At 38.3% G+C, this 27,507-nt stretch overlaps 3 protein-coding genes across 4 annotated transcripts; all 3 read left to right on the plus strand.

The window, feature by feature from the left end:
• Window positions 1–390: 390 nt before the first annotated feature.
• Window positions 391–8,002, plus strand: snx22 (sorting nexin 22). Its single transcript, XM_044356718.1, has 7 exons — window positions 391–676; window positions 4,777–4,860; window positions 5,380–5,484; window positions 5,789–5,883; window positions 6,273–6,305; window positions 6,889–6,956; window positions 7,136–8,002. Exons 1-7 carry the CDS (start codon window positions 590–592, stop codon window positions 7,243–7,245), a joined length of 582 nt encoding a protein of 193 aa, XP_044212653.1. The 5' UTR covers window positions 391–589; the 3' UTR covers window positions 7,246–8,002.
• A 3,778-nt stretch (window positions 8,003–11,780) lies between these two features.
• adpgk (ADP-dependent glucokinase) lies at window positions 11,781–19,686 on the plus strand. 2 transcript variants are annotated; one of them, XM_044357613.1, is made up of 8 exons: window positions 11,781–12,008; window positions 14,097–14,331; window positions 15,082–15,307; window positions 15,399–15,461; window positions 15,854–15,974; window positions 16,065–16,261; window positions 17,257–17,355; window positions 17,475–19,686. In XM_044357613.1, the coding sequence occupies exons 2-8, from the start codon at window positions 14,114–14,116 to the stop codon at window positions 18,036–18,038; spliced, it is 1,488 nt and encodes a 495-aa protein (XP_044213548.1). In that variant the 5' UTR covers window positions 11,781–12,008; window positions 14,097–14,113; the 3' UTR covers window positions 18,039–19,686. The 2 variants fall into 2 exon arrangements, with proteins under 2 accessions (XP_044213548.1, XP_044213549.1); XM_044357614.1 differs by having other exon boundaries at window positions 17,478–19,686.
• A 1,479-nt stretch (window positions 19,687–21,165) lies between these two features.
• Window positions 21,166–26,998, plus strand: ppib (peptidylprolyl isomerase B (cyclophilin B)). Its single transcript, XM_044357513.1, has 5 exons — window positions 21,166–21,396; window positions 23,485–23,598; window positions 23,998–24,091; window positions 24,719–24,903; window positions 26,525–26,998. Exons 1-5 carry the CDS (start codon window positions 21,262–21,264, stop codon window positions 26,645–26,647), a joined length of 651 nt encoding a protein of 216 aa, XP_044213448.1. The 5' UTR covers window positions 21,166–21,261; the 3' UTR covers window positions 26,648–26,998.
• The last annotated feature ends 509 nt before the right edge of the window (window positions 26,999–27,507 follow it).

The raw sequence follows: 27,507 nt of genomic DNA on the forward strand, positions 1-27,507 counted from the left end.
AATGAATACAGTATGAAAAACACAAATAACCTTAATGTTTTTGTTATTTTAAAATCAGGAGCTTTCGGGGGACTTTGTATTCCTTAAATCCTGAGCTGGATAAAAGTTTTAAATAATTTTCCTGCAGTGTTCAAAACAAAACTGCAAATGAAAGTCTGAAAGTTGAACCAAAAGACACACATCAGTGCATGTGTAGCCATAATAACACAGTAACGTTAAACATTCAGACTCTGTATACCAACATGCTCTCTGCCCACTAAACGTCACATTTTACCAGACATCATCATGTGCACTAAACTCGTGATTATCATTATTCCTTCCAGCAGCAGCAGCAGCAGTTATTGACAGTCACTAACTGCTGGACTTTTTCTAAAAAATGTTGGACTGCACCTTTAATGGCTCTGGACGCGCCTGCAGCTGGGTTTGTCCAATTAGTGTGTAGGTGGAGCACAAACCGACTGCAGAGCGACAACAGACGGGCTGACACACGGGTCTCTTCTTTTTTTTGTAGTTTTCAGTTCCTGGACGCGGAGAAAAATAGTTTGCGATTAGTTGTGGAAAGTTACAGATACATTACTGATCAAATCTGATGCTGGTGGAAGAAGATTTCCTAATGATTGAAGTGTCGATACCATCGATGGAGAGGGAAGTGGATGACTCGGGAAAGTCTAAAAAGGTGAGGACGCTCTCTGTTTAATCTGTACAACTCACCTTTGGCGCAGCGTAAAGACTTTTTATGACTTCACCATCACGGATATTCGTTTGTAATGATAATAAAACTGTGTAGTGTGTAAAAGTGCGGTTGTAAAGGTGAAAATGTGCCGCCAGGTGAGCCAGATAACCTGCAGGAAGAGTGACACTGACATCAGCGCAGGTTTTCTTTGATTTCTTTCCAGAGGTGCAAGAGGAGCTCAGATAGTGGAACGATCGATATTACAAAGGAGTAATACTTGAATAGAAATAACAGTCTTGTATTTGGAAGTAAAAGTAGCAACAACAGCCAATCAAATATTAATTTAGTTAAGGTTAAAGTCCCCATTCAAGCTTTTACTTTTAAAGGTGCAGTGTGTAGAATTTAGTGGCATCTAGCGGACCGAACTTGGCAGGAATGGAATATAATATTCATAAATATGTTAAGATTAGTGTATAATGTTTTCATTATCTTAAAATGAGCCCTTTATATCTACATAGGGAGCAGGACCTCCTCTACAGAGCCCACCGTGTTGCACTGCCATGTTTCTACAGAACAGACAAACCAAATGTTCAAACGCTGGCTCTAGAGAGAGCTTTTCGAGTTTCTCATGAGCTTTGCGGCCGCTGTAGGTTCCCCTACACACCTGGAAGGGGGGGGGGGGGGGGGGGGGTGCAGGTATTCAGTTTGTTGCAATCTACAACTTCACCACTAGATGCCACTAAATCCTACACACTGTACCTTTAAGTAAATTACAGAAGTATTGGCAACAAAATACATTTAAAGTACATTTAAAGTATCAAAACTACTATTATTCAGGGCATTTAGAGCCTTAAGTATGATGTAATTTGTTAACAGTAACTATGTGAAGACAATATGATAATATTATATATAATATGACAATAATTATATAGAAATGAACTACAACTGCTACAGAAGTATTTGCATATATATAGTATAGTATAGTATCAAACGGCCCCTGTCAGAGTTATTATATCACTGGATCATTATTATTGATACATTAACATGTAAGGAATAGATGCTTTAATGTTAGAGTTAGAGCTGATTTTAATTTCTTTGTATACTTTTAGGTAATTTAATCTTTAACATTGCATCATATGTTTTGTCTGTAAAAGTAGTCGAGTAAAAAGTACAATATTTCTCTCTGAATTGTAGTGGAGTAGAACTATAATGTGGCAGGATATGAAAATAGTGAAGTAAAAGAACCTCAGAACTGTATTTAAATACAGTACTTGAGTATTTAAATACAGTACTTTCCACCACTGAAAAGTAATATATACTTTGTACATTAACACTGAAAAACAATATGTTTGCTGTGAACATACATGACCTCAGTTATACTCACACACCTCCAGGCATGTTGTTTGAGCTGCAGGAGGAAACCGTGTAGTCTCAAGCAGTGTCGGAAACATTCAGATCTTTTGCTTAAGTAAAAGATACAGAGCTACAACAATTAATCAATTAGTTGATAGACAGAATACAACTATTTTGATGATTTGATACATGTAACATTTGAGACATAGGAAAAAATGCCCAAATTCTCTGGTTACAGCTTCTTAAATGTGAAGATTTTCTGTCTTCTTTTGTCCTCTATGATAGTAAACTGAATATCTTTGGTTGTGGACTCTCGGTCAGGACAAAAAAAGACAATTTAAGTTACATCTTGGGCTTTGGGAAACTGCAAATCAGTATTTTTCACCATTTTCTGACATTTTATAAACACAAACGTCAAATCAATTAATTGAGAAAAATAATCAGCTCCCTCTGAAATGTGGTAATGTTCAAGTACAAAGTAGAATAAAATAGAAGCACTCAAACTGCAGTTCATCAGTAAATGTACTTATAGTTAGTCTGATTCATTATACACCACTGACTTGTTTAAATTGTTTAAACAGTTAACCCTTTTTTAATAAACTCAAAAAATCACCACTTAGCAAAGTAGTCCAGCCATCAGATCGTGTCTTTCTATCTAAAAAGTAGCAGAGTAAAAGCAAAAGTCTCACAAAGTAGAAAAAAATCAAGCTAAGTAAACATTTTCAAACCTGTTCTTCAGTATATGTACTCAGGTGGTGTAAGACCAAAATCTGTTGGACCATTTGATAAAGTATTTTTGTCTTGTTAGATGTTTTTCTGCAGTTGGACGTAAATGCTGCATAAAGCATTTGCTGTAAAACATTAAACTGCAGTACGCTCCGTCTCTCTTGATACACAAACACACAGAACCCAACATCTGGAACCGCAGACTCAGCTGTATCCTGTCTGGAGATTTGTTGAGACGAGGAAACCGGAAAAATGAGCATAAGTGGTTTAATAACTCTGTTTATGTGTTACTTAAGTTTTCCACACTAGTTTATTCTTGTGGCTATAAACTCATTTACAGTAAATACACGGAGCTGGAAAAGTTGTTGGTGCTGAAACAGACCAGTGTGGATCAGACTTGCTGAGAAGAATCACCTTGTTATGAATGTGTAACGAATCTCATTCACACGTACACATTTTTTGAAGTTGACACAAGTCTGCCTCGGGTTATCTCCAGTGAAGAGGATGGGTGTGCATGTGCTGAACTGACCTCAGTTACAGGATCGTTCAAGTTTATTCAAGTTTATTTTCGTTCCTCTCCTTACAGATTATTCAAAAAGCAGAAATGAAATATAATGAAAAGCTAGCGTCCCCGGGGGCCATAATGCAATACATAAAAACCATAAATTAAAACAAAGCAATAAAAAACAAGCATAACGGACTCGGAGAAGCCGCTGCGACCTTGCGTGCAATTAGTTAAGTCTGTCCTAAAACAATAATCAGGAGCCCAAATGAACTTTGACACATGTTTTTCTTGCAATAATCATCCGTCCTGTTCATACTGACCTTTAGAAGATCCCTTCATAGTGCACTTACAATGTAAGTGACGGGGGACAAAATCCACAGTCCTCCTTCTGTGCAGAAAATGTATTTAAGTTCATTTGAAGATAATATGAAGCTTCAGATGCATAAATTAGTCAAATCAAATAAATATCTTTCAAAGTTATTGTCTTTTTAGTGCCAAAGTCCCTCTTTTTGTTACTATACTTCTCCTGCAGCTAAACAGGAAAACACTTGTCGAGACGCAGCGAGGGACTAAAAAGACTGTAACTGTGGAAGATATCCACTTAATGTGACTAACTCAGTCAGCTGAAGCCTCATTTTAACTTCAGATTTAACTTTTGAATACAATTTTGCTCAAAAAAAAGGACTGTGGGTTTTGTCTCCCATCACTTTAATCATAACCACATTTGAAGAGGATCTTCTCATGGTCAGTATGAACATGAGGAATGAAAAAACAAAACATGTGTCAATGTCCATACTGGCACCTGACTGCTGTTTTAAGACATACTTGAGAAATTATGAACCTTTAATCCTTTATGTTCAGTAATGAAGGTATAATCCTCCAGAAGATGGTCAACTCATGTTAGTGCGACTCTCAAACCAGCATCCATCACAGAGACGAGGATACGTCTCAGCACACATACAGCAGATTTAATATCAGCTGATTTCCTGAGGATGAACTGTGAAGATCTGCAACTCCTCCTGGTGGAGAAATGTCATTGTCGTTGTATCTGCATGCAAACTTCACAGGACAAAACCAACAAACATGCACTTTTAAATGACTTTTTTCATCATACTAATATTTAAAAAAATATCACTGTACTGTGAGAATCTGCAGACCTTTTCCTGCTTTAAATTGGTCTTTAATCTGTAACATCTACTGCATTACAGAAAGGAAATTATTCAGTTCTACAAAAGAGAAACTATGATAAGATTTAATGTGTTGTTTAAATATAAATCTATATTAGCTGAAGCTTGTTAGTTAGTTAGTTCTCTCTTTAAATTAAAATTCATCTTTATCATTGTAATTAAAACAAAAAGATCTGACCAAATTGGAGAACCATGTCTGAACATGATGATGAAGCAAATACTACAGTATTTAATAATAATTTGCATAATAGATTTCCATCTGCAGCAACTTTAAACTTAGTTAATCACAGATTGTGAATAAATCTTCTGTTTATCTCTGTTTTTTTTTGCAGCTTTTCAGGGTGGAAGTCTTGTTTAATGGGAGGAAACATTATGTGCTCAGAAGAAACAGTGAGTTCCAGACTCTGCACAGAAAAGTATGAACATGCAACCATCCCTGCTACTAATAATACTACTGAATGAATGTTATTGTATGAAATGTGTTTGTGCACATATATATTATGCTGTTCAGTTTATATTTGTAACACAAAATAAAGACAGTTTACATGCAGCATTGGGCTTAAAATCACAAGGAAGCTTCACATCGAGCATCTCCAGATGTATTGTGTTTTAGACATGATAAGGATTATTTAAAATTTTGCACAAACTGTTGAGGTATCACCCAAAAATCACCCCCATGTTGTTACTTTGACAGCTAAGAAGTGAAAGATTATTATGTTCTGTAAAACTTTTGTAAACAGATATTTACTTGAAATGTTGTAGGTTTAGGTTTTTCATGTTTACGTGTTTTTCATGTTTTCATGTTTTTCATGCGACTAATTTTATTCCACCTCATTTCTGTTCTCTGATTTCAGCCACTCTATATGTTGCGTGCTACTGTAGCTGCTTCATTACAGTCGATTTCAAGGTTCATGTTTATGTTTTGATACTTTCAGCTCAGGAAGATCATTCAGACTCCTGATTTCCCGAGTAAAAGGAATCAGCACCTGAGGACCAAACCTCCCGAGCAGAGGAGGCAGGAGCTGGAAGATTATATCCAGGTAACACATCGATGTGTACACCCAGTATGGTGTGAGAAGACTAGATTGGTTGCAAGGCACTTTTTTGTAGAAAAGTAGCTAAAGGGGATGCCACATCTAGCGAGAAAGCTGGCAAGTTAGCAACACTGCTGCCAAGACAATGTGTCAAAGATTAGTAGAGATACTTAAATCTTAAGCATATGATGTTCACTGATGTGAAGTATGTTGCTTTGTTTTATGTCAGTCGTTCTAAAATTAATTCATAACATCACATTAAGAAGCTTTAAAATGACTTTAACCAATAATCACTTTGTTGTCTGGCCAGGACATCATCTATCAGGACGAAGACGTGCCGCAGGTGCTGCTGGATTTCCTCCACCTTAAACACTTTCACACGGTGAACAAGATCAGCAGCGTGGAGTGAGTCCCACCTCCGGTCCAGTCTCCTCTGACTGCACCCAGAGATGCTGGAGATGTTATGCTATAATTAGAGCCTCTATTTTTTTGGATTAGGATCAATGCAGCAACATATCAAAACTGCAGAAACATTTTCTTCACAGTGGAGTAGAGCAGACGCAGTGGCTCCAACCCAAAATATACATAATGATCAAGGAGTGAGAGAGAAATGTGATATTTAACATTACAGCTGTGTATTTTAATTGACTTCAACAAAATATTTCTTTTCAATGTTGTAGGTTTAAATTGTTTTTGTCTCCTTTTTACTTAATTGAATATATAAGATAGAAAAACCTTTTATTTGCATGGTGTCCTTGCAGGAAATCTTATATAGTTTTGTGCTCTAATTTCAGATCACTTGATGAACTGGACAGTCAGGATTACAGGTGAGATCTTTACTAGTATCTCTAGTTTCTCAGTATTTGTGGGGTTCAGTACTGCGTCTACTGGCAGGGATGTACAGTAGTCAGGAGTACTGAGCTCTGTGCAACAACGCCATTAATCCACTTATTATACTTAAAGCAGAGCGGCTACTCATCCACAAGTTACTGATTGTGTATCAAACACATCCCTTATTGAAATTTTCTTATTGGTGCAAGTGTTAAGTTAGTCAGCTGTCATGACCATATTTTCAACCGTAGCTAAACCTCACCAATATGTCTCCAGTGCTTTTTCAGTTTGTCTTATAATCTGACTTTTGGAGACGGTTTATTTCTTTGCAGTCCTGCAGGTTTCATTCAAACCCAGCTGAAAAAGAGAGTATAAAATAGAATAAGTGTAATGTGTAATGGCCGCCCCTCGGCTCAGGAAAGGCTTAAAATATGTGTGCCGCCACCGAGTCTGCTTATCAAGCATCTGGCACAACCAAATTTGAATGTAAATACATGCCGCATTGACACAAATGATAAGTTCTATCACTTTTTTTTCTCTTAACTTCATGCAATAATGTTAACCTTAATGTGTCCTCAGTTATCAGCAGCCACATCAGCGAGTACTGGGATTTTTTCATGATCCTTATCTCTCCAACGGCACATCAGGTAGGAAAGAACAGACTGCAAATCTGCTCTGAAATGTTTTGACCCACAGAAACAGATGTTGACTGTGTATTTTCACGTGCATCTTGTTGCTGAATGTTGGATTTTTTTTAACTGAAATGCATTTAAAAGCATAACAACCTGACCCACACAGTATAAATCTAGATCGTCCTGTCCTGCAGATCTCCCAGATGTGGTTGTGGACGGGGTTCTTCAGGGTTTTTACCCCCGGGACGTCAGAGTCAGCTTCACCGCCCCCACTCTCACCGAGCCCACTTCTATAGAGGGCTGAGATTATAAACATAGTTTTTAAGATTATATATATGTATATGTGAAAATATAGAACATACAATAATGCCAGTAAGACTGATTCATTACAAGCTTGTAGTGTACACTTGTAAGAAAAATGAGGCCTGAAATAGGTCACTTGGAGGCTGCCTTTGTCCAAAATGTCCTACAAAACCATGAATACTATTGTTTGGTTGGTCCCAGTGGGACTGAAACCAGTTACTCAGACTTTGTTGTTCTGCTGCTTCATATGTTGTCTTGTTACAGCAGAACTTAGATTTGTTTGCAGAAGTAGTCGAATTCATTCAGTCGGTGTTTTTATACATGAAGACGTCTGTTAGTTTAAATGACATACAAACTGTTTTTATAATTTTATTCATACTGTGGCTCAATTTAATTTTTAACTGAAATGTCACTGTGAGAGTGTTGAAAATCACTTGAAAAGATTAGTTTTTAATATATACTTGTTTACCTTTTTGTCAAAGTTTGTCTCATTTGATAAAGACTCTCAAAGTCGATCAAGAGTGTCCAGTTTCTTACATCCTCTCTTAATGGTAATTCAGAGTTTATTGAGGCTGATGCCAGTTACGTTTGTTACAGTAAGTCAAACACAACCTGCCTTAAACCTCTTATACCAATACTGGTGCAGAGGTTATAACACTTGTGATATTTTAAAGCACTTGTATGATGGAGTTGTATGTATATATACTGTTTTTTTTTATCATGTATATGTTGAAATTTTAATAAAGGAGGAAACATGACTCATTCTGTGTGAATTGTCTGTATAAACTTTTAACTGTAGAACAAGAAAATCCGCATTCTTCAGTTTTAGAGGCTGAAGGTTGGAGGCGTTTTGGACACAATAGCGTAGAGAGTCTTTTTTTCCTTTCTTATCAGAGCATCTTTACAAGTCGTGCTTTCATTTCAAGTGTTACAGGACACTAATCAGCCAAACGGGTTGTAAATACTTAACTTTTTACAGTGAGAAGGAAAAAAAAACAGGAGCATTCCTCCAGAGGGTGAGGAGATCTGAACGATTCCTTTTCAACAAGCATTAAAAAGTGTTTCCTGTTGGCTTTTTCACACCTTATTAACCAAAAGGGTATAAAGTACAAGGTTCAATACAGCCTTGTGATAAAATTCTTAACTTTTGTTTCTTAGACTTTCATAGATTCTTAGACTTTTTGAAACGATTTCTCAATTTGTTTTATATAATATGTGTGTTATTTTAATGACCTTAAACTCAGAATGTGGCAGATTCAAGCATCTAAGGGACCATTTATGGGTTTTTTTAAAACGGTGCCTTACTGAATTTAAAGCAGCTATTTCTGCATAGAAAATGCATTTATCCCATAATTCGATTTCCCCCCTTTGAGAACTTGCATTGAAGCGAAACTCAATTCGATTCCATAAAGCTACCGTTTTAATCTCCTTATGCTCAGCTAACATGGCTTTACTTGAAGAGTTAAGTTTCGTTTAAAAACCACTCAGACTGGGACCATCTTATGTAAATGTTTAAATGTTATCAGACTGAATGATTGCTTTATACTGAGGTATAAAGGGTGTCAGTCCTCCCTACAGCGGCTACACCACACCTCATCCTGGAGCAAAATAGTTTGCAAGCAGCAACAAGCAGTTCAGGTCGAACTCTCACACATAAACTGCCTGAAGGAGAAAAGAGAAGAAGAAAGGGTTTAAGACTTTATGTTGTTTGGTTGTGGTTCACTTTAGTCTTAATGGGCCTCACTTGTTAATTTCAAGACCAGGACCAAAGAGTTAAAGCAGTTTATTAATCAGATGGTACTGGTTACTACAACCTATCTGTTATCTTAAAGTAGAGAATCAAACATCTGTTGAGTGTTGCATCCATGTATTTAGTGACCAGTTTAAAACATTATAACATTAAAACAAAGATGATACCATTAAACTCTAAATAAGGGACAAACAAAACTCTTCATGTACTATCAAGCCTTAAAACTTTTAAATCAATTAAGTTTCATCAGACTTCCTGTTATAAGTACAACTTAATTTAGGAGAACTTGATTTATCTTTAGTACATTGTCCATATTAAATTTTAAAGAGACTCTACAGCAGTTTAGTATTGCAGTTGAGAAGTCTATGAGACAGATTTTTAAAGAGAGTGGTCAAAAAAAAACACAGCAGAGGCAGAAAGATCCTTATTTTTAGACCCTAGTATGGGTTAAGCTCCAAAAAAACATCCCTTATTTTCCATAATGCAACTCAGCAGCGTCTCATTGGACCCTCTTTGCCTGGTAAACGCTCACAACTTCCGTAACGTTCGTGTATGTGTATGTGTACTCTCCAAACACAGGCTCAGACTCCTCACACTTGGCAAAGCTCCCACACAGCTGCACAAGTCATTTTACAGTAGCTGTAGCTCCTCACGACAAGTAATCAATCATGATGTGCTAAAAAAAATGGTGGATTAAAATACTAGAAATGATAAATATATCATTCTAAATTGAGCCATTTTACCTTATGAGTACTTTGGATAATTAAAGTACATTTTGCTGACAGTACTTCAGTACTTTTACGTAATCAGAATCAGGCCACATGTGTTTAAACACACAAGGAATTTTACTCTGTTTTCCAGTTTACTCACATAAAATGTACCGAAGCTAAACAAGTACAGCAGGCTAACAGAGATGAGCACACATAAACATATAGCTTTTATACAAGCAAGCAGGTGGAAGAAGAAAATATTTATACAGTACTATCCAAAGGTTTTGGGAACTAAAAGTAAAGTGAGGATGCTTATAAAATAATGCCATGAATAGTTTTTATTTATCAATTAACTTCATACAAAGTGCACTAAACAGAAGAGATGTATTTGGTGTGACCACGCTTCACCTGCACACAGTTCTTCACGGTATTTGTCAGGTCGCTTGTTTCTGCATCTTGGAGAACTTGTTTCAGCTGCTTCTGTCTTTTCATGTCAAGTCAATTTTTATTTGTATATCCCAATATCACAAATCACAAATTTGCCTCAGAGGGCTTTAGAGTCTGTACAACAGTACAACATCCCCTGTCTTTAGACCCTTGATTCGAATAATAACAGTGGAAAAAATGGAAGAAACCTCAAGAAGAGCAACAGAAGAGGGATCCCTCTGTGTACAGAATAGAACAAGAAAGACGTATTACAGAAATATAGACAAGCAAATTCTAATGGATTTATAATATATATGAAGAATGTGATAAAGAGGATGCCAAGCAGCCTCCAGGTGCCAGCAGAAAAGAACAGGACCTGAGCCACATGACCTCCATCACCATGGATACCTGGCAGGAGGACAGACTACACATGCACACATCACACCAATCACATACACGGGAGAAAAGACACGAAAAGACATTATTCACAGAGGAAAGAGAGAAGGATAAAGACATTGTTCAGAGAGAAAGAGACATGAGGTGAGGCTGAACTCCTGCAGGATGGAGAACCAGATCCAAAACCTCAGGAAATGGCACCGACAGCCAGGGAAGTTGAGCGGCTCCAGGATGGGTGCTGGTCCAGCAAGAGAAGAAAATAGAAAGGGAGAAGGAGGAAATATAGAGGGACACACAGATCTGACGCTCATGTGCTTGTGGACCAAACAAACAGAAGGTTAGAGAGATGCAATGGTTATCCTGTAATCCCAAACTGACCCAATGATGTTGAGATTAGGACTCTGAGGGGGCCAGACCATCTGTTGCAGGACCCCTTGTTCTTCTTGTTGCTGCAGGTAGTTCTTTATGACTCTGGTTGTATGTTTGAGGTCATTGTCATGCTGCAGAATAAATTTGGGAACGATCAGACACTTGATGAGATTGCATAATAGATAAGAATGTAATCATCTAAAGTATGTTCATAAAGTATGTAGTGCAAATAGTATGAGTAATGTAATAAGTTCTTTATACATATATATAGTGGGTTATGGGTTATGTACAGTATATGCATGTAGATAGTACAGTATACAAATATATTTGTCCAGTATGTACAGTCATACTTAAGTAAGACTTTGTCATTTTCATTGTGGAATTGCTTCTTTTACTTAAAATCTTGCTCCGTTAAAAAATATGTTTTTCTTCTTGTTCCTACAGTTGAATGTTTAAGCTTCATTGTGCAGAATGATGTACGTGCAGCGTTTGACACCAGAAGACTTTTTTCACATGCATCTGCTGAAAGTGGAAAGTTTCTCTGTGCTCATTGAAAATCTGATTTTAAGAGGTGGGCTTACGAGTATTAATGTGACATCACAACTAGTTTGGAAGCCAATTCTGGTCCATAATTCAACATACAAGTGTGATGTAGAAACTTCAGAGCACAAACAAACACTGAGAATGGACTTTACAATGAAGTAGGAGGCATCTTCTGTTCAGCAGTTAAACTTTTGAAAGGTTTAGGTTTAGGGCATGAAGAGTGAGATTGGTTAGGGTTAGGGCATTGTAAGCCAATCAGAGGCAGAGTAGGGCGGGTCATGACTTCGCCATCCTAGGATAAAAAAAATAGCGCGATTGCCTATGTACCCAGTAAGAGCGCATGCGCCGAGCGGCATACGGAAGACGCTGACTGCTGCTGTGTGCGCTGGCGGTATCGGACTGGACAGGCTGTCTTTCCAATCATTGCTCCTTCAATGACTTGAACCGACTCTGACTTCTACAGTTTCCTCTCCCAGTGGCGGTATTCAGCTAACTAAATGCTCTGTATGTGATTAACCAGGAAAGAGGGTCCTCTTCCCGACTAACAGACCTGAAGCCTTCACATTATCGGTACGTGTCCGCTAACAACTCTGAGGGTTTGACGACTAATCAATCAAAAGCTGCTTTCAAGTCGGATGTGCTGCCAAACAGAAAGTGCTCGCCTTTAAATTTAGACTGCTTTGCTAAGTCGAGCTGGCTAAAGCTACTTGCTGCTGTCAGATTAAGGATACACCGTGTGTTTGCTAGCTCAGTTAGCTAACTGTGTCCACGTTAGCAGCAACTTAACAGTCAAGCTGCTGTTTACTGAAGCATAAAGTCTGTAGCACAGACACTCAATGTTCTCATCCAGCATGAGTTTGCAAAGCAGAGAGAAGGTTTGAACCTGCACTGTCATCCAGGTGTAAATGTGGAGCTCATCAGCTGAAGTTGGTAACAGAGGCTGTAGATGGACATTTCTGCACAGAGGGACCACTGTACAACTTAAATATTACCATACTTGAATAGAGAAAAGCTTAATATCTTTTAAAAATTCTCAAATTATCTTTGACTCATTCATTCTTCTGTAGTCATTATCACCAGATGATAAGCTGTGCTCAGCTATTAGATCATTCATCTAACAGGATGCAGAGCTGGAGCAGGAATAATGTAGAAAAACAGTCATACAGATGTGTAATCATGTACTAATGTGTTGTATGATTATATGATTTGTAGGCCTGCAACTAACCATTATTTTCATTATCGATTAAACTGCCTATTATGTTTTTCAATTGATAGATTCATTTAAAGAGGGATCAGTCATGTAGTCATGAGTGATCTGCTGTTTATTGTTTCATGAAACTTTTACTGTATCATTGTTTTGTGCTTTAATGAACAGTACGTACAGTACCAGTCAAAAGTCAGGACACACCTGGTACTGTTTATGTATTGTTGAGTCTTGTGCAGGTCTATCTGTGTTTTACTGTTGAGTTTTATGTATTAAAGGCCCGTTTAGGGATGGGCATCGCAAACTAGCTCAGGCTATAAATGCCGTGGTAAGTGGCATGAGTTCAGGTTGTATACTTGTCCTTATACAAATAAACAAAATAATAAAAAAAAAGGGTTGGTCTATAAAGTGTCAGAAAACAGTGAAAAATCTTTGTCATAATTTCCTAAAGCCTGAGGTGATGTCATCATATTGTCTGCTTTGGTGAATTTACTATCAAGCAAGATCAAGCATAGCAGCAAATCCTCACAAATGACATGAAATATTTGGCATTTTCTACTTTAAAAGTGACTGAAATGATTAACTGATTATCAAAATAGCTGCTGATTAATTTTCTGTCCATCGACTAATGAATTAATCTGGCTGCCGTCACAACAGCTCTTCATTTTACGCTCTCATTTACAATGATGCCATTATAGATTTGACCATTCTGTTTATGCTATAGTCAATATAATCAATTTGATGGCAAAACCATACAATTACTGTCTGGTTATTTTATTCACAAATAATTTCTAAGCAAAAATGATAATTTTTACAATTCTTTGGTTCTTCTTTGTGAGGTTTTGCTTCTTTTCTCTGTTTTTGTTCATTGTAAACAGAATATCTTTAGGTTTTGGACTGTTGGTTGAACAAAACAAGACATTTGAAGACTTGTCAATTGATTTTGAGCAGAATCCTAATATGATGATATGATCTGGTCATGTTATCATGGTAAAAATTAGTAGAAGTAGTGATGCAAAAATTGTGGAACACTGTTCGTTGATTTGAACATTAGTTGGATTATTTCATGTGTGATTTCTGCAGTACCACTTCTTCCATATACATTGCTGTATACATCGATATCAAAAATATCCTCATTAATGATAATGGTTTCCATCATACCTCCTATCACAGGAGAGCGTCTGAGCTGAGCTGCTAGTCCAGCTCAACATAGTGAGGTTGTTTCATTTTGAGTCTTGTTCTCTGAATGTGTTCCTGTTTCTATGTTTGAACATTAACAACACAGGTCAAAACTGGTAAATTAATTCTTTAACTGAGCTATTCTGCTTCATATAAACAGATCACCAGAATGCAGCTCCTTAATGCCAGTATCAATAACCGAAGTGAATACATCGATCAGTTTTGAATGCTTATTAGATCCGAGAGTAAGAACTGACTGATTTCCTTTTTCGCAGGCGTGTGTGGGAGCATCATGTGGAGGAAGGCTTCAGCAGCGGCCCTGCTGGCGTTAGCTGTTGGATATCTCTACCATGGCAGCCCGGAGCTGCCAGAGCAGATTCTGCAGTATATCACCCTGCCAAACTTTCAGTCATCATCTCAGAGCCAGAACAGCCTCGAACAGGTCATCTCAGCTGCCTGGGAGACTCTGATCACTTTGCCGACGCGGCAGTGGAGCAAAGTAGCAGTAGGGTGAGTTGCAGAGTGTCACAGTGATGTAGGTTACGTGTTAGTCCCAAAACTGTCGCCTGAAGTTGATATTTATTGCAGCGTCTGTGCTCTCGCTGCTCTGCTGTACACTGAGGTATGTTGAGAGGCTCTATTAGTGAGAAGGAATGCGTTATCGTGAGTTAGTCCCAGCTCAGATGACGTGGTCCAAGATGGTGCTGCCCCATTGAATTATATTACTGTTTACACCTAGCCTTTAGCCTTTAGCCTTTAGCCTTTAGAGTAGCAAGGAAACTGGCTGAGTGTTTTAAAAAGGTGGCAGGTGATGATTGGCTGCACCTGAAGGACCGTCCACCAGGGGGATGGACAGACAAGGAAAGAAAATGAAAGTGTTTTGGTTTCAATATTACACTTGAAGGTACTTTTGGACTTGTTGAACCTTTTTTAAAGCGCATGTGTATCTGCACAAAACAGCATTTATCCAGAAACAAAGTTTAACTGTAATGTCATCTCGATACTAGACGAGCCTTTTCTTCCTCATTGCTGCCTACATCCACAATTTTGGCAGTTCAGTCTGATTAAAAGGGTTATTGTGGAGTCTTTCCTTTATTCAAATCAGAAAAAAATGACTTCACTTGCTAAAAGCCAGGTTAAAAAAAAAATACAATATGTATATCTTCAGGATTATTTTTACTTGGAGCCAGAATATGATGATAATCACAACCCACATTCAGTATTCCTCCATAACTGTCATTATTTCTTGTCTTTTCGAAGGGTGAACGCGTGTGTCGATGTGGTCGTCTCAGGAGTGGGACTGCTGCAGGCTTTGGCTGTGGATCCTGGCAGCGGCCTGGATCACGAAGTGTTGCACTCCAAAGAGGACTTGAGGGAAGCCTTCATCCATTACATGGAGCGTGGAGCAGCTGCCGAGCGTTTCTTCAGCGACAAGGAGTCCTTTCAGAGGATCGCACGTGCGGCAGCGGAGTACCCCGGTGCAAAGGCAAGGCTACCTTACTCCTCAGACTCGTGTAAGTTGTGATGTCTCTTTCGGCTTCCTGCTTCAATAAAGTTTACTGTTTTCCTTCTTCCAGCTGTATGTTGGAGGGAACGCTGCCCTCATCGGTCAGAAGCTCGCAACATATCCTGATCTGATGGTACAGTAGCATGTATTTACTTACTTTGTAAACGCTGACTCTTACCGTAAATGATTGAGCTATTTAAGCTGGTTATATTTATCAGTTTCAGGTATTTTAATAATGTTGCATAAGGTTTTAAAGTGCTTCGCTTTGTAGAAAATTGAACTGAAGATAATAAACAGGAGAAAAATGTATGCTCCCAATTTACAAATTTCAAGAGAACTAATTATTATGAGATAAAAAAGGCAGCCTTTTAAACACAGTATTATAGTGTAATGCAGCATCCTTGACCTTCAGATTGAATTACATTAATTCTTCATGTTTGCAGATTGTTAGAGTTTAAATATACAGGACTGGTTCAAGATGATGTGCTTATGGTTGAGTGTAATATGGTTCTTCTTGTACTGCAGGTTTTATTATGTGGGCCAGTTGGTCCCAAACTTCATGAGATGCTGGACGAGCAGATAGTCGTTCCCCCGGATTCTCTCCAGGAGACGGACGAATATCACCTCATCCTGGAGTACAAAGCAGGTAATAATACAAGCGTGTAAAGATGTGTCATTTAAAACAGCTGTATCCTGCACTGTGTCTCACCCTCTTTGGTCTTCTTCTCATTTCAAGGTGAGCAGTGGGGCTCCACTCAGGCGCCTCAAGCTAACCGCTTCATCTTCTCGCACGATGTGTCCAACGGGGAGATGAGCTCACTGGAGACGTTTGTGGCGAGCCTGGAGGAGTTCGAGCCCGACCTGGTCGTCCTGTCTGGGCTCCACATGATGGAGGGTCAAGGCAGGGAGCTGTGGGAGGAGCGGCTGAAAGAGGTGATGAGCAACATTTAGCGTTTGTTAACCTCTTGTTTTAATCAATAGTGCTGCTGTTTTTGCATGTTTTAGCCCTCCTACATCATCATTGATAATGTATTTCTGTTGACCATTTTTCATTTTAATTTATTGGTTTTTTAATCATTTCACTACAGTTTGTGCTTTTCAGGATGTCAGATACATTATTGCAGTGTTGTAATGCAGGGCAGATTTCAAATCCGTCAGGGTTGCGACTAATGATTAATTAATTAATCGATGAATTGTTTGATCTATAAAAGGTCAGAAAATAGTGGAAAATGTCTGTGATAATTCGCAGAATCAAAGGTGACGTCTTCAGATATCTAAAACCCAAAGATATTTACTTTACTCTCATGTATTATAAAGTAAAGCATTAAATCATCACATTTGAGAGGCTAAAACTTGTAATTTTTTTGCATTTTTGTTTAAAAATTTACTCAAGACGAATATTCAATTATCGAAATAGTTGCCAGTAAATTTTATATCAAACGATTAATTGACTAATCATTACAGCTCTAAAATCAGTCCTCACTTTTAGCTGTAACCGCCCACAGTAATGTAACTTTCTAAGTGAAGTAAAGGCGATTAAAAGGTTCAGTGATGAATCACTTACTATCTTTAGCAAGTCTACACACTGAATGAGCTGAAAGAAATGCCATTCAGCAACTGAAAAAATATGATGTGCTTTTGGAAATAGGTGCAATAAATGTAAAATATACTGCAGGTACATTTATAGTAAAACATACAAAAAAGCTGAGCCTTTTGAACTCTGCCTACTTCTGCTTTAGCTGATGCTTCTGTTTCAAGCAAATTGGGAAACTTTACAGTCCTTGACTTTCAGAATTTACAAAAAAAAAAGGAAAATCAGCCAAATGAAGCTGCAACTAAAAGCTGAAAACAATGTTCCTGAGTATGTAATATGCTCGCACAGTCACGTGATGGTGTTTAAAATCTTGTACTTGCTTCCCCCTTTGCAGGCCGTGGCAGCCATATCTGACATCCGTAAAGATATTCCCATCCACCTGGAGCTGGCGAGCATGACTGACAAAGACTACATGAACAGCATCATGCAGGAGGTACATGTCAAACAGTTGGGCGAGTTTCATGTAGTGAACTTCACAAAAGTGCCTCACAGAGGAAAAAAATGAGGTTTTTTATATTTAATTGAAGTCTATTTTTTCCTGTTTCCTGTTAGCAGGTTATGCCCATTGTCAGCTCTATCGGGCTGAACGAGCAGGAGCTGCTGTTCCTCTCTCAGGCCGGCGAGGGGCCTCATGCAGACTTGGCCTCCTGGAAAGGCATCCCAGACGTGGGCCGAGTCAGCGACATCCTCCTCTGGGTTCTGGAGCAGCACGGCCGGAGCGATCCCTCATCTGAGGCCGACCTCACCCGCATCCACTTCCACACGCTGGCCTACCACATCCTCGCTACGGTGGACGGATACTGGGGGAACCAGGCGGCGGCAGTGATGGCCGGAGCACGAGTGGCCAGCAGTCAGGCATGTGGCCTCCGGTCTGTTGACGTTAGCAAAGTGGAGCTGAAAGCCCCACTAGAGTTTCACAGCTCATACACTGAGCCACAGGAAAAGTTGTCCCTAAACCCAGCAGAGCCTGTTACTGTGTGGCGCAGAGGGAACGTCACCTTCCACCTGACACCGGTGCTGGTCTGCAAGCAACCACTGCGGACAGTCGGGCTTGGGGACGCCATCACAGCAGAGGGACTAGTTTACTCAGAGTTAAAGACCCAGCAGCCTTTCTGAGGTTTGCTTCAATCTGACCATCCAGGTGTCTGAAAAACGTTGATGGGATGTGCTGAGAAGACCCAGTGAAGTTTCACCTGCAGCCGCGGTTGTCGGTTTCGGAGTCATGAACCCGTTCAGACCTCCGACTCCTGAAGCAAGTTCTGTGTCTTCCTTCCCAAAGCACGACTCCACTGAGCCTAAGAACACGATCCATGGAGACTGTTTTAAATCCTGCCTGATGATACTTCCAGTCTGCTTCAGTCCTGTCTCTTCTCCCTTCTCTAGTACTCCAGCAGACACAGAAATCGAGGTAGAACAGAACAGAACTGGATCTCACCGGTTTGTTAGGTGTTTCTGACACTATGCAGCTGGGCGCAGCTCAAAGCCATCTTCACAAACTCCAAAGAGTTTGGTCGGCTCACCTAATTTACTTTGACCTGCATATCTTCAGTATGCTGTGCCTTGAGAAAACAAAAGAATTTAAAAATATTTTATTTATATTTTAGAGCCAAGCAGACTTAAAATAAAGCATCACATAAGTAACCCTTCTAAGATATATATATATATATATATACACACATACATATATAAACATTTCTGTTTGACTGGAAACTGATGAGCGTCTTACTCTGTCGTAGAAGTGGTACTCTTGATGTTCCCTGTTTCTTTCCAACTTTTGGTGCATTCATGTAAAAATAGTCAGTAGAACACTTGAAAATTCATTGTCCCATGGTTTCAACCTTTTATTCTCAGAGTGTCTGACTTATTTACATGTAATAACTGTTATCTAGATATACTTGACATTTTTGTAATTTCTCCTGAGAGGATCAAAGTACTAAAGAGTGCGACGACAAAGTTTCTGTTTTTCCTCACTCGTGGCCGAAACACTCCCATCATGAAGACGTTTCAGTTTGGAGTCTTGTCATTAGCACAAACAACAGGTATTATATAGTGTTTATTATAATCTCTGATGTTTGTTAAATGTCTGATGCAGCGTTCCTTTTTCTTTTCACCACTTATTTGTGGTGTAGATCATATTACATTATCAGGGTTACTGTATTTGTTTCCTGTTCTTTTTTTTTTTACAGTCTCTTCTCTTTCTCTTCAGTTGTTGCTTTCCCTTCCTTATAAAAATGTGATTTACATAACATGATTGGCTGGAAGATCTAAAAAAAGCTGGCCAGTGTAACATACATGCAAAAAAAAAAAAGCTTTCTTATTGAAGTACAAACATACAGGTGAATTATGCTTTTTCATGGTTGTTTTTGTTGTTTTGTTGTTGTTTTTTTTTCTTCTGAGTTTTCTTGGAAAAGCCTGCATCATGTTAAGATGTAACATGTCTGAAAAATATGTTTGTATACCTCAAATGGCCACCGAAGCCATTGCAATAATGGAGTCTTAATGCAAACATACAACAAACATGTATGGCATTTTGTTTAACCGATTTGATTCTTTGCACTAGTAGAAAGTGGCAGGTGTGCCTGTAAAGGTGAATGTAACCTTAACTCCGACCCCCTCTACCCCCTCCCTCTTTATTTTTTAGCAAGTACAATCTATTCAACTTTACTCATTTCATGGTTCGTGTCTCATGTTTTTAACATTTGTAACTGTCGACCAGTTTCATTCCCTTGTAGTTTGTCATTAAAATGTGTATCTACATTCATCATTTGATGTTGAGTTAATTTCAAACGGACCCTCAAAACCGCCAAGTTTGAGTGATTTGCAGCAATTTGATGAAATTTATTTGTATTACAAATCACTAAATTAGTCATAATAAGGCCCTTTAACTGGGCTTTGCATTAATCTTTAGACCTTTCCTATAAAAGTGCCCTTTGTCAAAGACTAGTTTATGTTACATTAACATAATCCTATACAAATGTGTTGACTTAAAGGTGACAAGATAAATACACAATGTACTGAGAGCTGCAATTAATGATTTTCAATATTGATTCATCTGCTAGTTATTTTTTTCAATTAACTGAATAATCGTTTAATAATAATAAAGATTAAAAGTCTTGATAACAGTAAGAAATCCATCAGTATAAAAGTCTACAAAATCATTAAAATGATAATTTCTCAAGTTGATGTATTCAAATATCTTATTGATTATTATTTGTTTAAAAAAAAAATGACTTAAATGATTCATTGATTATTAAGATTGTTCCAGATTAATTTTCTGTCAAAAGACTAATTGATTAATTGTTTCAGCTCTACAGATGTTGGCAGTGCAGAGTGTCAGTAGGGTCCCACAGCTCATTTTTGCCTCAGGGCCGTAATGTGGGTTAATCTGGTCAAACTTGACCACCACTATGCAAAATCATAAGTTTATGCTTATAAAAGTGCTCTTTGTCAAAGACTAGTTTATATTATGATAACATGGTGCATAATCCTATAAAAATGTGTTTACTTGAAGGTGACAAGATAAATACACAATGTACAGAGAGATATAGAGCCACAACTAACTCTTTTCATTAGCAATTAATCTAATTATTACTTTTTTCAATTAATTGAATATTCGTTTAATAATAATAAAGAATTAAAGTCTTAATAAGACTACAAGACTACTACAAAATTGTTAAAAAGGCTCATCACAATTTCTCAAGTTGACATCCCTCCTCTGTTGCTCTTCCTGAGGTTTCTTCCCATTTTTGTTCCCAGTTAAATGTTTTTTTTATGTAGTTTTTTCTTATTCTAATGGAGGGTCTCAGGACAGAGGATGTTGTATTGCTGTACAGACTGTAAAGCCCCCTGAGGCAAGTTTCTGATTTATGTGGGCTACAGAAATAAAATTGACTTGACATATTTAAGTATCTAGTTTTTGTTTGACCAACTGCCCAAAGGAACTGTTCTTGTGTCGGAAAAATACATGATATAAAGTAAAAGTATGAGTCTCATCGATGGATATGGGGAGCAAGTTCTTGCCCAAAGGTCTGTAAGCACATCAGAGTGAAGGAAAAAATGAGGAATACATTGTTTCTGATGATAACAAAAAGTGCAAAATGTCACTGAGATCTGGAGGATATTCAACAAAACGTTGTCACGCGTCTGCATGTGATTGGCTGAAACGCTCCGGTACGTGAACCAATCAGAGCGCGGTGCGTCTGGCACCAGTGTGACGGAGGCAGCGCAGCGCAGCCGTAGTCTCCACCCCGGATACCGCACTCCTTCTCCCCCCCACCCGGCTCGTATAAAGCTTGCAGGACTATCAAGCCTTTTCGGGCTGCTCATTTTCTTCTTGTTGATGGTCAGACTCTGCGAGAGAAGGATGAAGTTCCTTGTAGCCGTCACGGTCATTGTAGGATCCGTGATTTTTCTCGCTTTCCCTAACGGCTCGTCCGCTGACGAGAAGAAGAAAGGCCCCAAAGTGACTGCGAAGGTAGGTCTTAGCTCGCCAGCTAGCTCGCCGGCGGATCCTGCAGAGAAATCAGAGCTATTCCTCATTTGCTAAGCGTGAAAAGCTAACCGCTAGCTGCGGATCTTTTAAAGCCACGTCACACGCAAGTTGGCCCCTAGCGGCTACAAACCGGGATCTGTGGGCTGTAAAATGCTACTGGCTGGTCATAGCTAGCTACTCTCAGTGTTAGCTGGTGATTTCGGCCTTAATGCCAACTGTCCAAATGCATCCACATCCTTTTAAGCTTCCGTTATCGATGCGGGTTTAATCTATTGACTTATTTAGATAACCCGCTTGGCTGCAGCAGATGTCGTGTCTGGCCTTGTTGTGTCTGCCTGCAGCACGTTTGTCCACGTCCACAGTTACAAAGGAAGTAGGCATCATCTGGCAACTGACCAGGGCTGTAAGAAGTATTCAGATCCTTTGTTGAAGTAAAAGTACCAATACAGTACTCCATTACAAGTAAAATTCTTGCATGAAAAATCCTACTTAAGTAAAAGTGCATACCTAAGTATCAGCAGTAAAAGTAGTGGTTTGTTCCCTCTGACTTATATTATTATATATGACATCATTAGATTATTACTACTATCATTGTTAGGGCAGCATGTTACTGTTGTAGCTGCTGGAGGTGGAGCTAGTTTCAACTACTTTACATACAGTTAGCCAGTTTAGTCCAGTGGTTCCCAACCTAGGGGTTGGGCCCCTCCAAAGGGTCAGCAGATAAATCTGAGGGGTCGTGAGATGATTAATGGGAGAGGAAAGAAGAAAAAACAAAGTTCTGATACACAAATCTGTTTTCAGTTTTTTGGACTTTTTCTCTAATCTTTGATTTTATTTGAAATATTGGATCATTTGAACATTTATTGAAATGAAACCATGTGACAAGTTTGGAGGGAAAAATCACTGTTTGGTGGAGCTGGAAACAACTCATAGACATCTGAAATGTGACGCCAACTACACACTGCTTTTTGTAAGACGTCAAAAGCCAAAAAGGTTGGAAACCACTGGTTTCATCTTTAACAATGTGTTGTATTTTAAAGGCTTGTTATATTATCCATTGTGTCAAATCTTCATCTGAAAAGTAACTAAAGCTGTTAAATAAATGTAGTGGAGTAGAAAGAACAATATTTCCCTCTGAAATATGGTGGACTGGAAGTATAAAGTAGCATCAAATGGAGATACTCAAAGTATAAATACCTCAAAATTGTACTTGAGTAAATGTACTTACAGACTAGTTTCTCTTTGCATGAAACTTAAAATAATTTTCTACTTGCAGCCAGTGTTTGGGTCCCAAGTCTTTCCTTTTTTTGACACAAATCATGGTTTGTGGTGTAAAATGATAAACAAAAAAGGGTTTGTGGGTTGAAAAAAAAAACATTAGCATCTTATCATTTGACCAGAATATCACAAGTTATCTGTACAATCAAATGCTTAGAATGAGTCACAGGCCAGTAATGCAAATACATGTAAAATACTGAAAGGTTGATTTGACTTTGTGCCTCATGGTGTGTCCTTAAACGTAAACTGAATATATTTGGGTTTTGGACAAAAGACATTTTAGGTCTCTTCTTTGTCTTTGGAAAATGGTGAACGACATCTTTCACCATTTTCTGACATTTTCAGGCCAAATGACTAATCAATTAATTGACATAATAATCGACATTGATAATGAAAACAATTGTTCAATGCAGCTCTAAACATAAAATTAAGGCTGATTAAAATCTTGGATAAACGTTTAGCACAAGATGCTCATATCTTTTAAAATATGCATCACATCATACAGAAACAGCTGCAGGCAAATTCCCCAACAAAACGCAGCTGCTGCAATTATAAATGAAAGATCTTATCTAACCTTTTACCATCAGACTATAAGAGAAACATGTAAGTACTGGAACAAAAAAAATCACTGTATATTAATGAAAGATCCTGTTACTATGTAATTATCATGATGCTCATGTCAACGCAACCTTTTAGCTTGAAAATGTTATTAAAATTAAAACCTTAATTTGTGCTTCATCATGTGAGAAACTGATGAATAACTTTTATAACTTGACATTTTTTTTTTTATAGGTTTTCTTCGACATTAGAATCGGAGAGGAAGATGTTGGAAGAATCGTCATCGGGGTGTTCGGGAAAACTGTTCCCAAAACAGTCGACAACTTCGTCGCTTTGGCAACAGGAGAGGTGAGACCTACAGGACCTTTTTTGTGGTCTATTTATCACACAGCTGGTTCATAACGTACCCAAACTGCTCCTCTCTGCAGCGCTTTGTTTGGCCTTATAGTCGCCCAGTCCAAGATAGAAAAAGAACAGTTTTGACGCACATTAAATGCAACATTTACTTGTTTTTACACAGTAACAGCATAGAGACAAGATACGAGTTTAAGGGTATTTCAGGGTGAAGTAAGCAGTGAACTTCATATTTAACTTGGTCGCCACATCCTTGTTTACTTTCTCAACCACAAACCGCAAGTGCTGAAGATGGACTTTGAATAAATCTTTTTTCATGTGGTGTAAAATGTCAAATTCAGAGCTTTCAAGTGTTGTTTATGTTTTTTTTTTTTTTTTGCTCTAATTAAACAGAAAGGATTCGGTTACAAGGGAAGCAAATTCCACAGAGTCATCAAGGACTTCATGATCCAGGGTGGAGACTTCACCAGAGGAGACGGCACCGGAGGTAAGATGGCCGCTGACACCTGCAGAATGACATTTATATCTTGTACTTTTTTTTTTTTTTTTTTTTTTTTTTTCTCCGCAAGATCAAACTTGCTGGTGACTGCTGGCATCATTTCATGTTCTCAGCACTTCATGACTTCAGGGTGGTTTCTGTGGTATCATCGGCTCTTTTTTGTTTTGCCAAAAACAGTTTAGCTGTGCAAACTGACAGCAAAATGTCTAATTACAGCGGCTTTTCCTTCACCGAAGGTACAGGTGCCTTGTTTCCATCTGAGTCGGAAGATTTGACGATTCATTTTGTTTGTTTGTTTTTTTTAATCACATTTTTTGTGCCACCACCTGTTTTGTAAGCTTCACTTTGTCATTTTGTTGACTTCACTAGTGGAGCATATTTGACTTTTGCGGATGCTCCCAGTCCGAGTGACTTACAGCACCGTTCTGCTCAGTATTCATAAAGAAAATGTTATCAGATAAAGTGAAGATAAACATTTGGCAGCAATCGAGTCGTCCAAGTGATGTGCAAAGGTTGCTGGTGAACATTTGTGGAAATAAAAAGCCTATAATAAACTAGAACTGTCTTCTACTGATTCAAATGGTACAAATTAGATGTTTTCTTCTCTAAATGAAGGAAAGAGCATCTATGGAGACCGTTTCCCCGATGAGAACTTCAAGCTGAAGCACTACGGCCCCGGCTGGCTCAGCATGGCAAACGCTGGAAAAGACACCAACGGTTCTCAGTTCTTCATCACCACAGTTCAGACTCAGTGGCTGGACGGCAAACACGTCGTCTTCGGAAAAATTCTGGAGGGAATGGTGAGTGGGGTTAAAAAAAATGAGTCACTAAGCATTCAGCTGCTATCCAAACACTGATCGTGTGTGTGTGTGTGTGTGTGTGTGTGTGTATATATATGTGTAGTTTGTCATCAGCTAAGACGTACCTGAGGAAGTGCCTCAAATAGCAGGTCTGACTTCAGACTAAAATAGACACAAGTCTTCTGCTCTGTGCCAGGAAATTGGTTTCTAACTCAGCCTATAATGTGCACTTCATGTAATTTTATATGCAAGGAAATAACAGTTCTTTTTTTGATTCATTGTTTTGTCTATAAAACGTCAGAAAATCATGAAAAATGTGTTTTATATGTTTATAATTTCTTAGAGCTCATGGTGACGTCTTCAAATGTCCTGTTTTTATCTGATCAACAGTCCAAAATGTGAAGATATTCCCTTTACTGTCATTTATGACACAGAAAAGCTTAAAATTCTCACTTTATAAGCTGCGAACAGCACATTTTTAGTATTTTTGCAAAAAATTACTAAAATATTTGTTCGATTATCAAACCAGTTGTGGATTGTTGCAGCTCTAATTCTGCGTGTTGTGAATTGTAGTTGAATCGGGCGATCGGTGCAGACATCCAGACTTATGATTAACATTCTGCAGCTCTGACAGCTCTGGCTTTTCTGAAGGCTTCTGCACACACTAACAACCTCCTTTCACTTTGACGTCGGTAACAAATGGTGCAAAAGGACTCAGGATTGCATCATGAATATAGATCACATCTAGATGGTAACACTGAGGTTGAATGTCACGCAGAAAAGCGGAAATAAAAACCAACCAAGAACATCAATAATAATAATAATAATAATAATGTCATAATAACAAACAGGTTGACCAGTGATGGGAAGTAACTCAGTACATTTACTCAAGTACTGTATTATTTCTACTCTACTACATTTCAGATGGAAATATGATATTTTTCACACATTTATGTGACAGCAGCGTTACTGTTTACTCTGCAGATTATTTTAAATTAAAAAAAAAAACCCTGATATAACTCAGTGTTACAGTTTAAGCTGCCCAATAGTATAAAATAGTTCAAATTGGCTCCACTTTAACCAGCAACAACATCAAAATGATCCTTGTACATTACTGTAACTGTAAAACTGATAATATGTATGTAATTAAGAGTATTTTTACTCTGTGCTATTAGTACTTTTTATGTAAAGCTGCCCAGTAGAGTTTTCTTGTAAACAAACAAAAGTTATGTTTACATTCACTGTTACTCACCAGAACTCATAACAAATATGTTGAATCCATTTCCTTCCTTTTTATAAAACATTTGCAAAAAGGTTTTTTAAGGTATTTTAAATCCTGCACTGTTTACATCCATGTATACTAGCTTCTTCTTCTCTGCCTTTGCTTGTGCATTGCTGTGTTTCTCCGTATTACAGACATCTATAGATCAATGGAATAGTGTGAGACGATGTACAAAGCAAACAAAATGGGATCCACTGATTAAATAAAAACTGCTCCGTAGCACTACTAGAGGTCACAAACTCTACAGGGAACATTTAAATAAAGGATCTGAAAACGCAGACCACTGAGGCTGACAAAGATATTTTGATATTGCTGACGTTGTCCGTTTTCATCCCGCAGGATGTGGTGAGGAAGATCGAGGGCACAAAGACAGACGGCCGCGACAAGCCTCTTAAAGACGTTACCATCCACGACTGCGGCAAAATCGAGGTGGAGAAGCCATTCGCGGTGGCCAAGGAGTAGAGAGCACTGCTGAGGGGGGAGAACAACAAGGGGGGGGAAACAGGACTGGGGGACGGGGGGGAGGGGAGGGGAGGGGAGGGGATGGGAGGGGGGGTCGTTGGGGGAATCGTGCAGGCCACTTTGTTTTATCACTACCAGCCCTGTGGTCCTGGAGAAAGGGCTTTGGGTCATTCGGTGTCAGTGGCTGCCGTCTTAAAAAGCACCAGAAGAGCATAAACATCAAGCAATCATGACGCCGCTCTGGGTCCATTTACCAACGAGCATTCCAAGGTGCACTTAACTGTTGGTTGTTGTTTTTTTTTTTTTTTGTAAAAAATGAAATCTCTGAATAAAGGTTTCAGTTTTTGTTAATTCGCTGAGTGAGTTTTATTGTGCCAGGTTGCCGTTAGCAACATGAACTGTGGATATTTAAACTTGAACTCATGTGAGAGCCATCAATCACTTTGTCTTCTTGTTTGTATCCATCCACACAATTCAGGGTGAGTAATTATCCTTATGACCACTAGAGGTCTACAGCAGTGCAAACTCTTTTGATTGTAGAAACAATCAGTATGAAACTTTATAAAATCATGACAGCAAAGATCAGGAAACAGGTGTAACATAAATCCATGTTACCATGCTGAATAAAAAGACAGTTCAAAAGTAGTGAATAGAAAAGACAAGAAATAATATAATAAAGGTAACAATGAAGATAAACAACATAAATAAAAGAAAAGAATGGCTAGAGATGTTTTGAAGCAGCAAAATAATGAATCTGTTCTATAAAGGAACGTCACTGAGTTTTAATCCTATACTCAGTTAAATATTCTGTGAGTTTTACAGCTTTTCTGTTTTCTGAGCTATTAATCGGGGTGAGGTCT

The sequence above is a fragment of the Thunnus albacares genome, chromosome 7 (genome assembly GCF_914725855.1).
Source record: "Thunnus albacares chromosome 7, fThuAlb1.1, whole genome shotgun sequence".
In the NCBI taxonomy this organism is placed as follows: Eukaryota; Metazoa; Chordata; class Actinopteri; order Scombriformes; family Scombridae; genus Thunnus; species Thunnus albacares.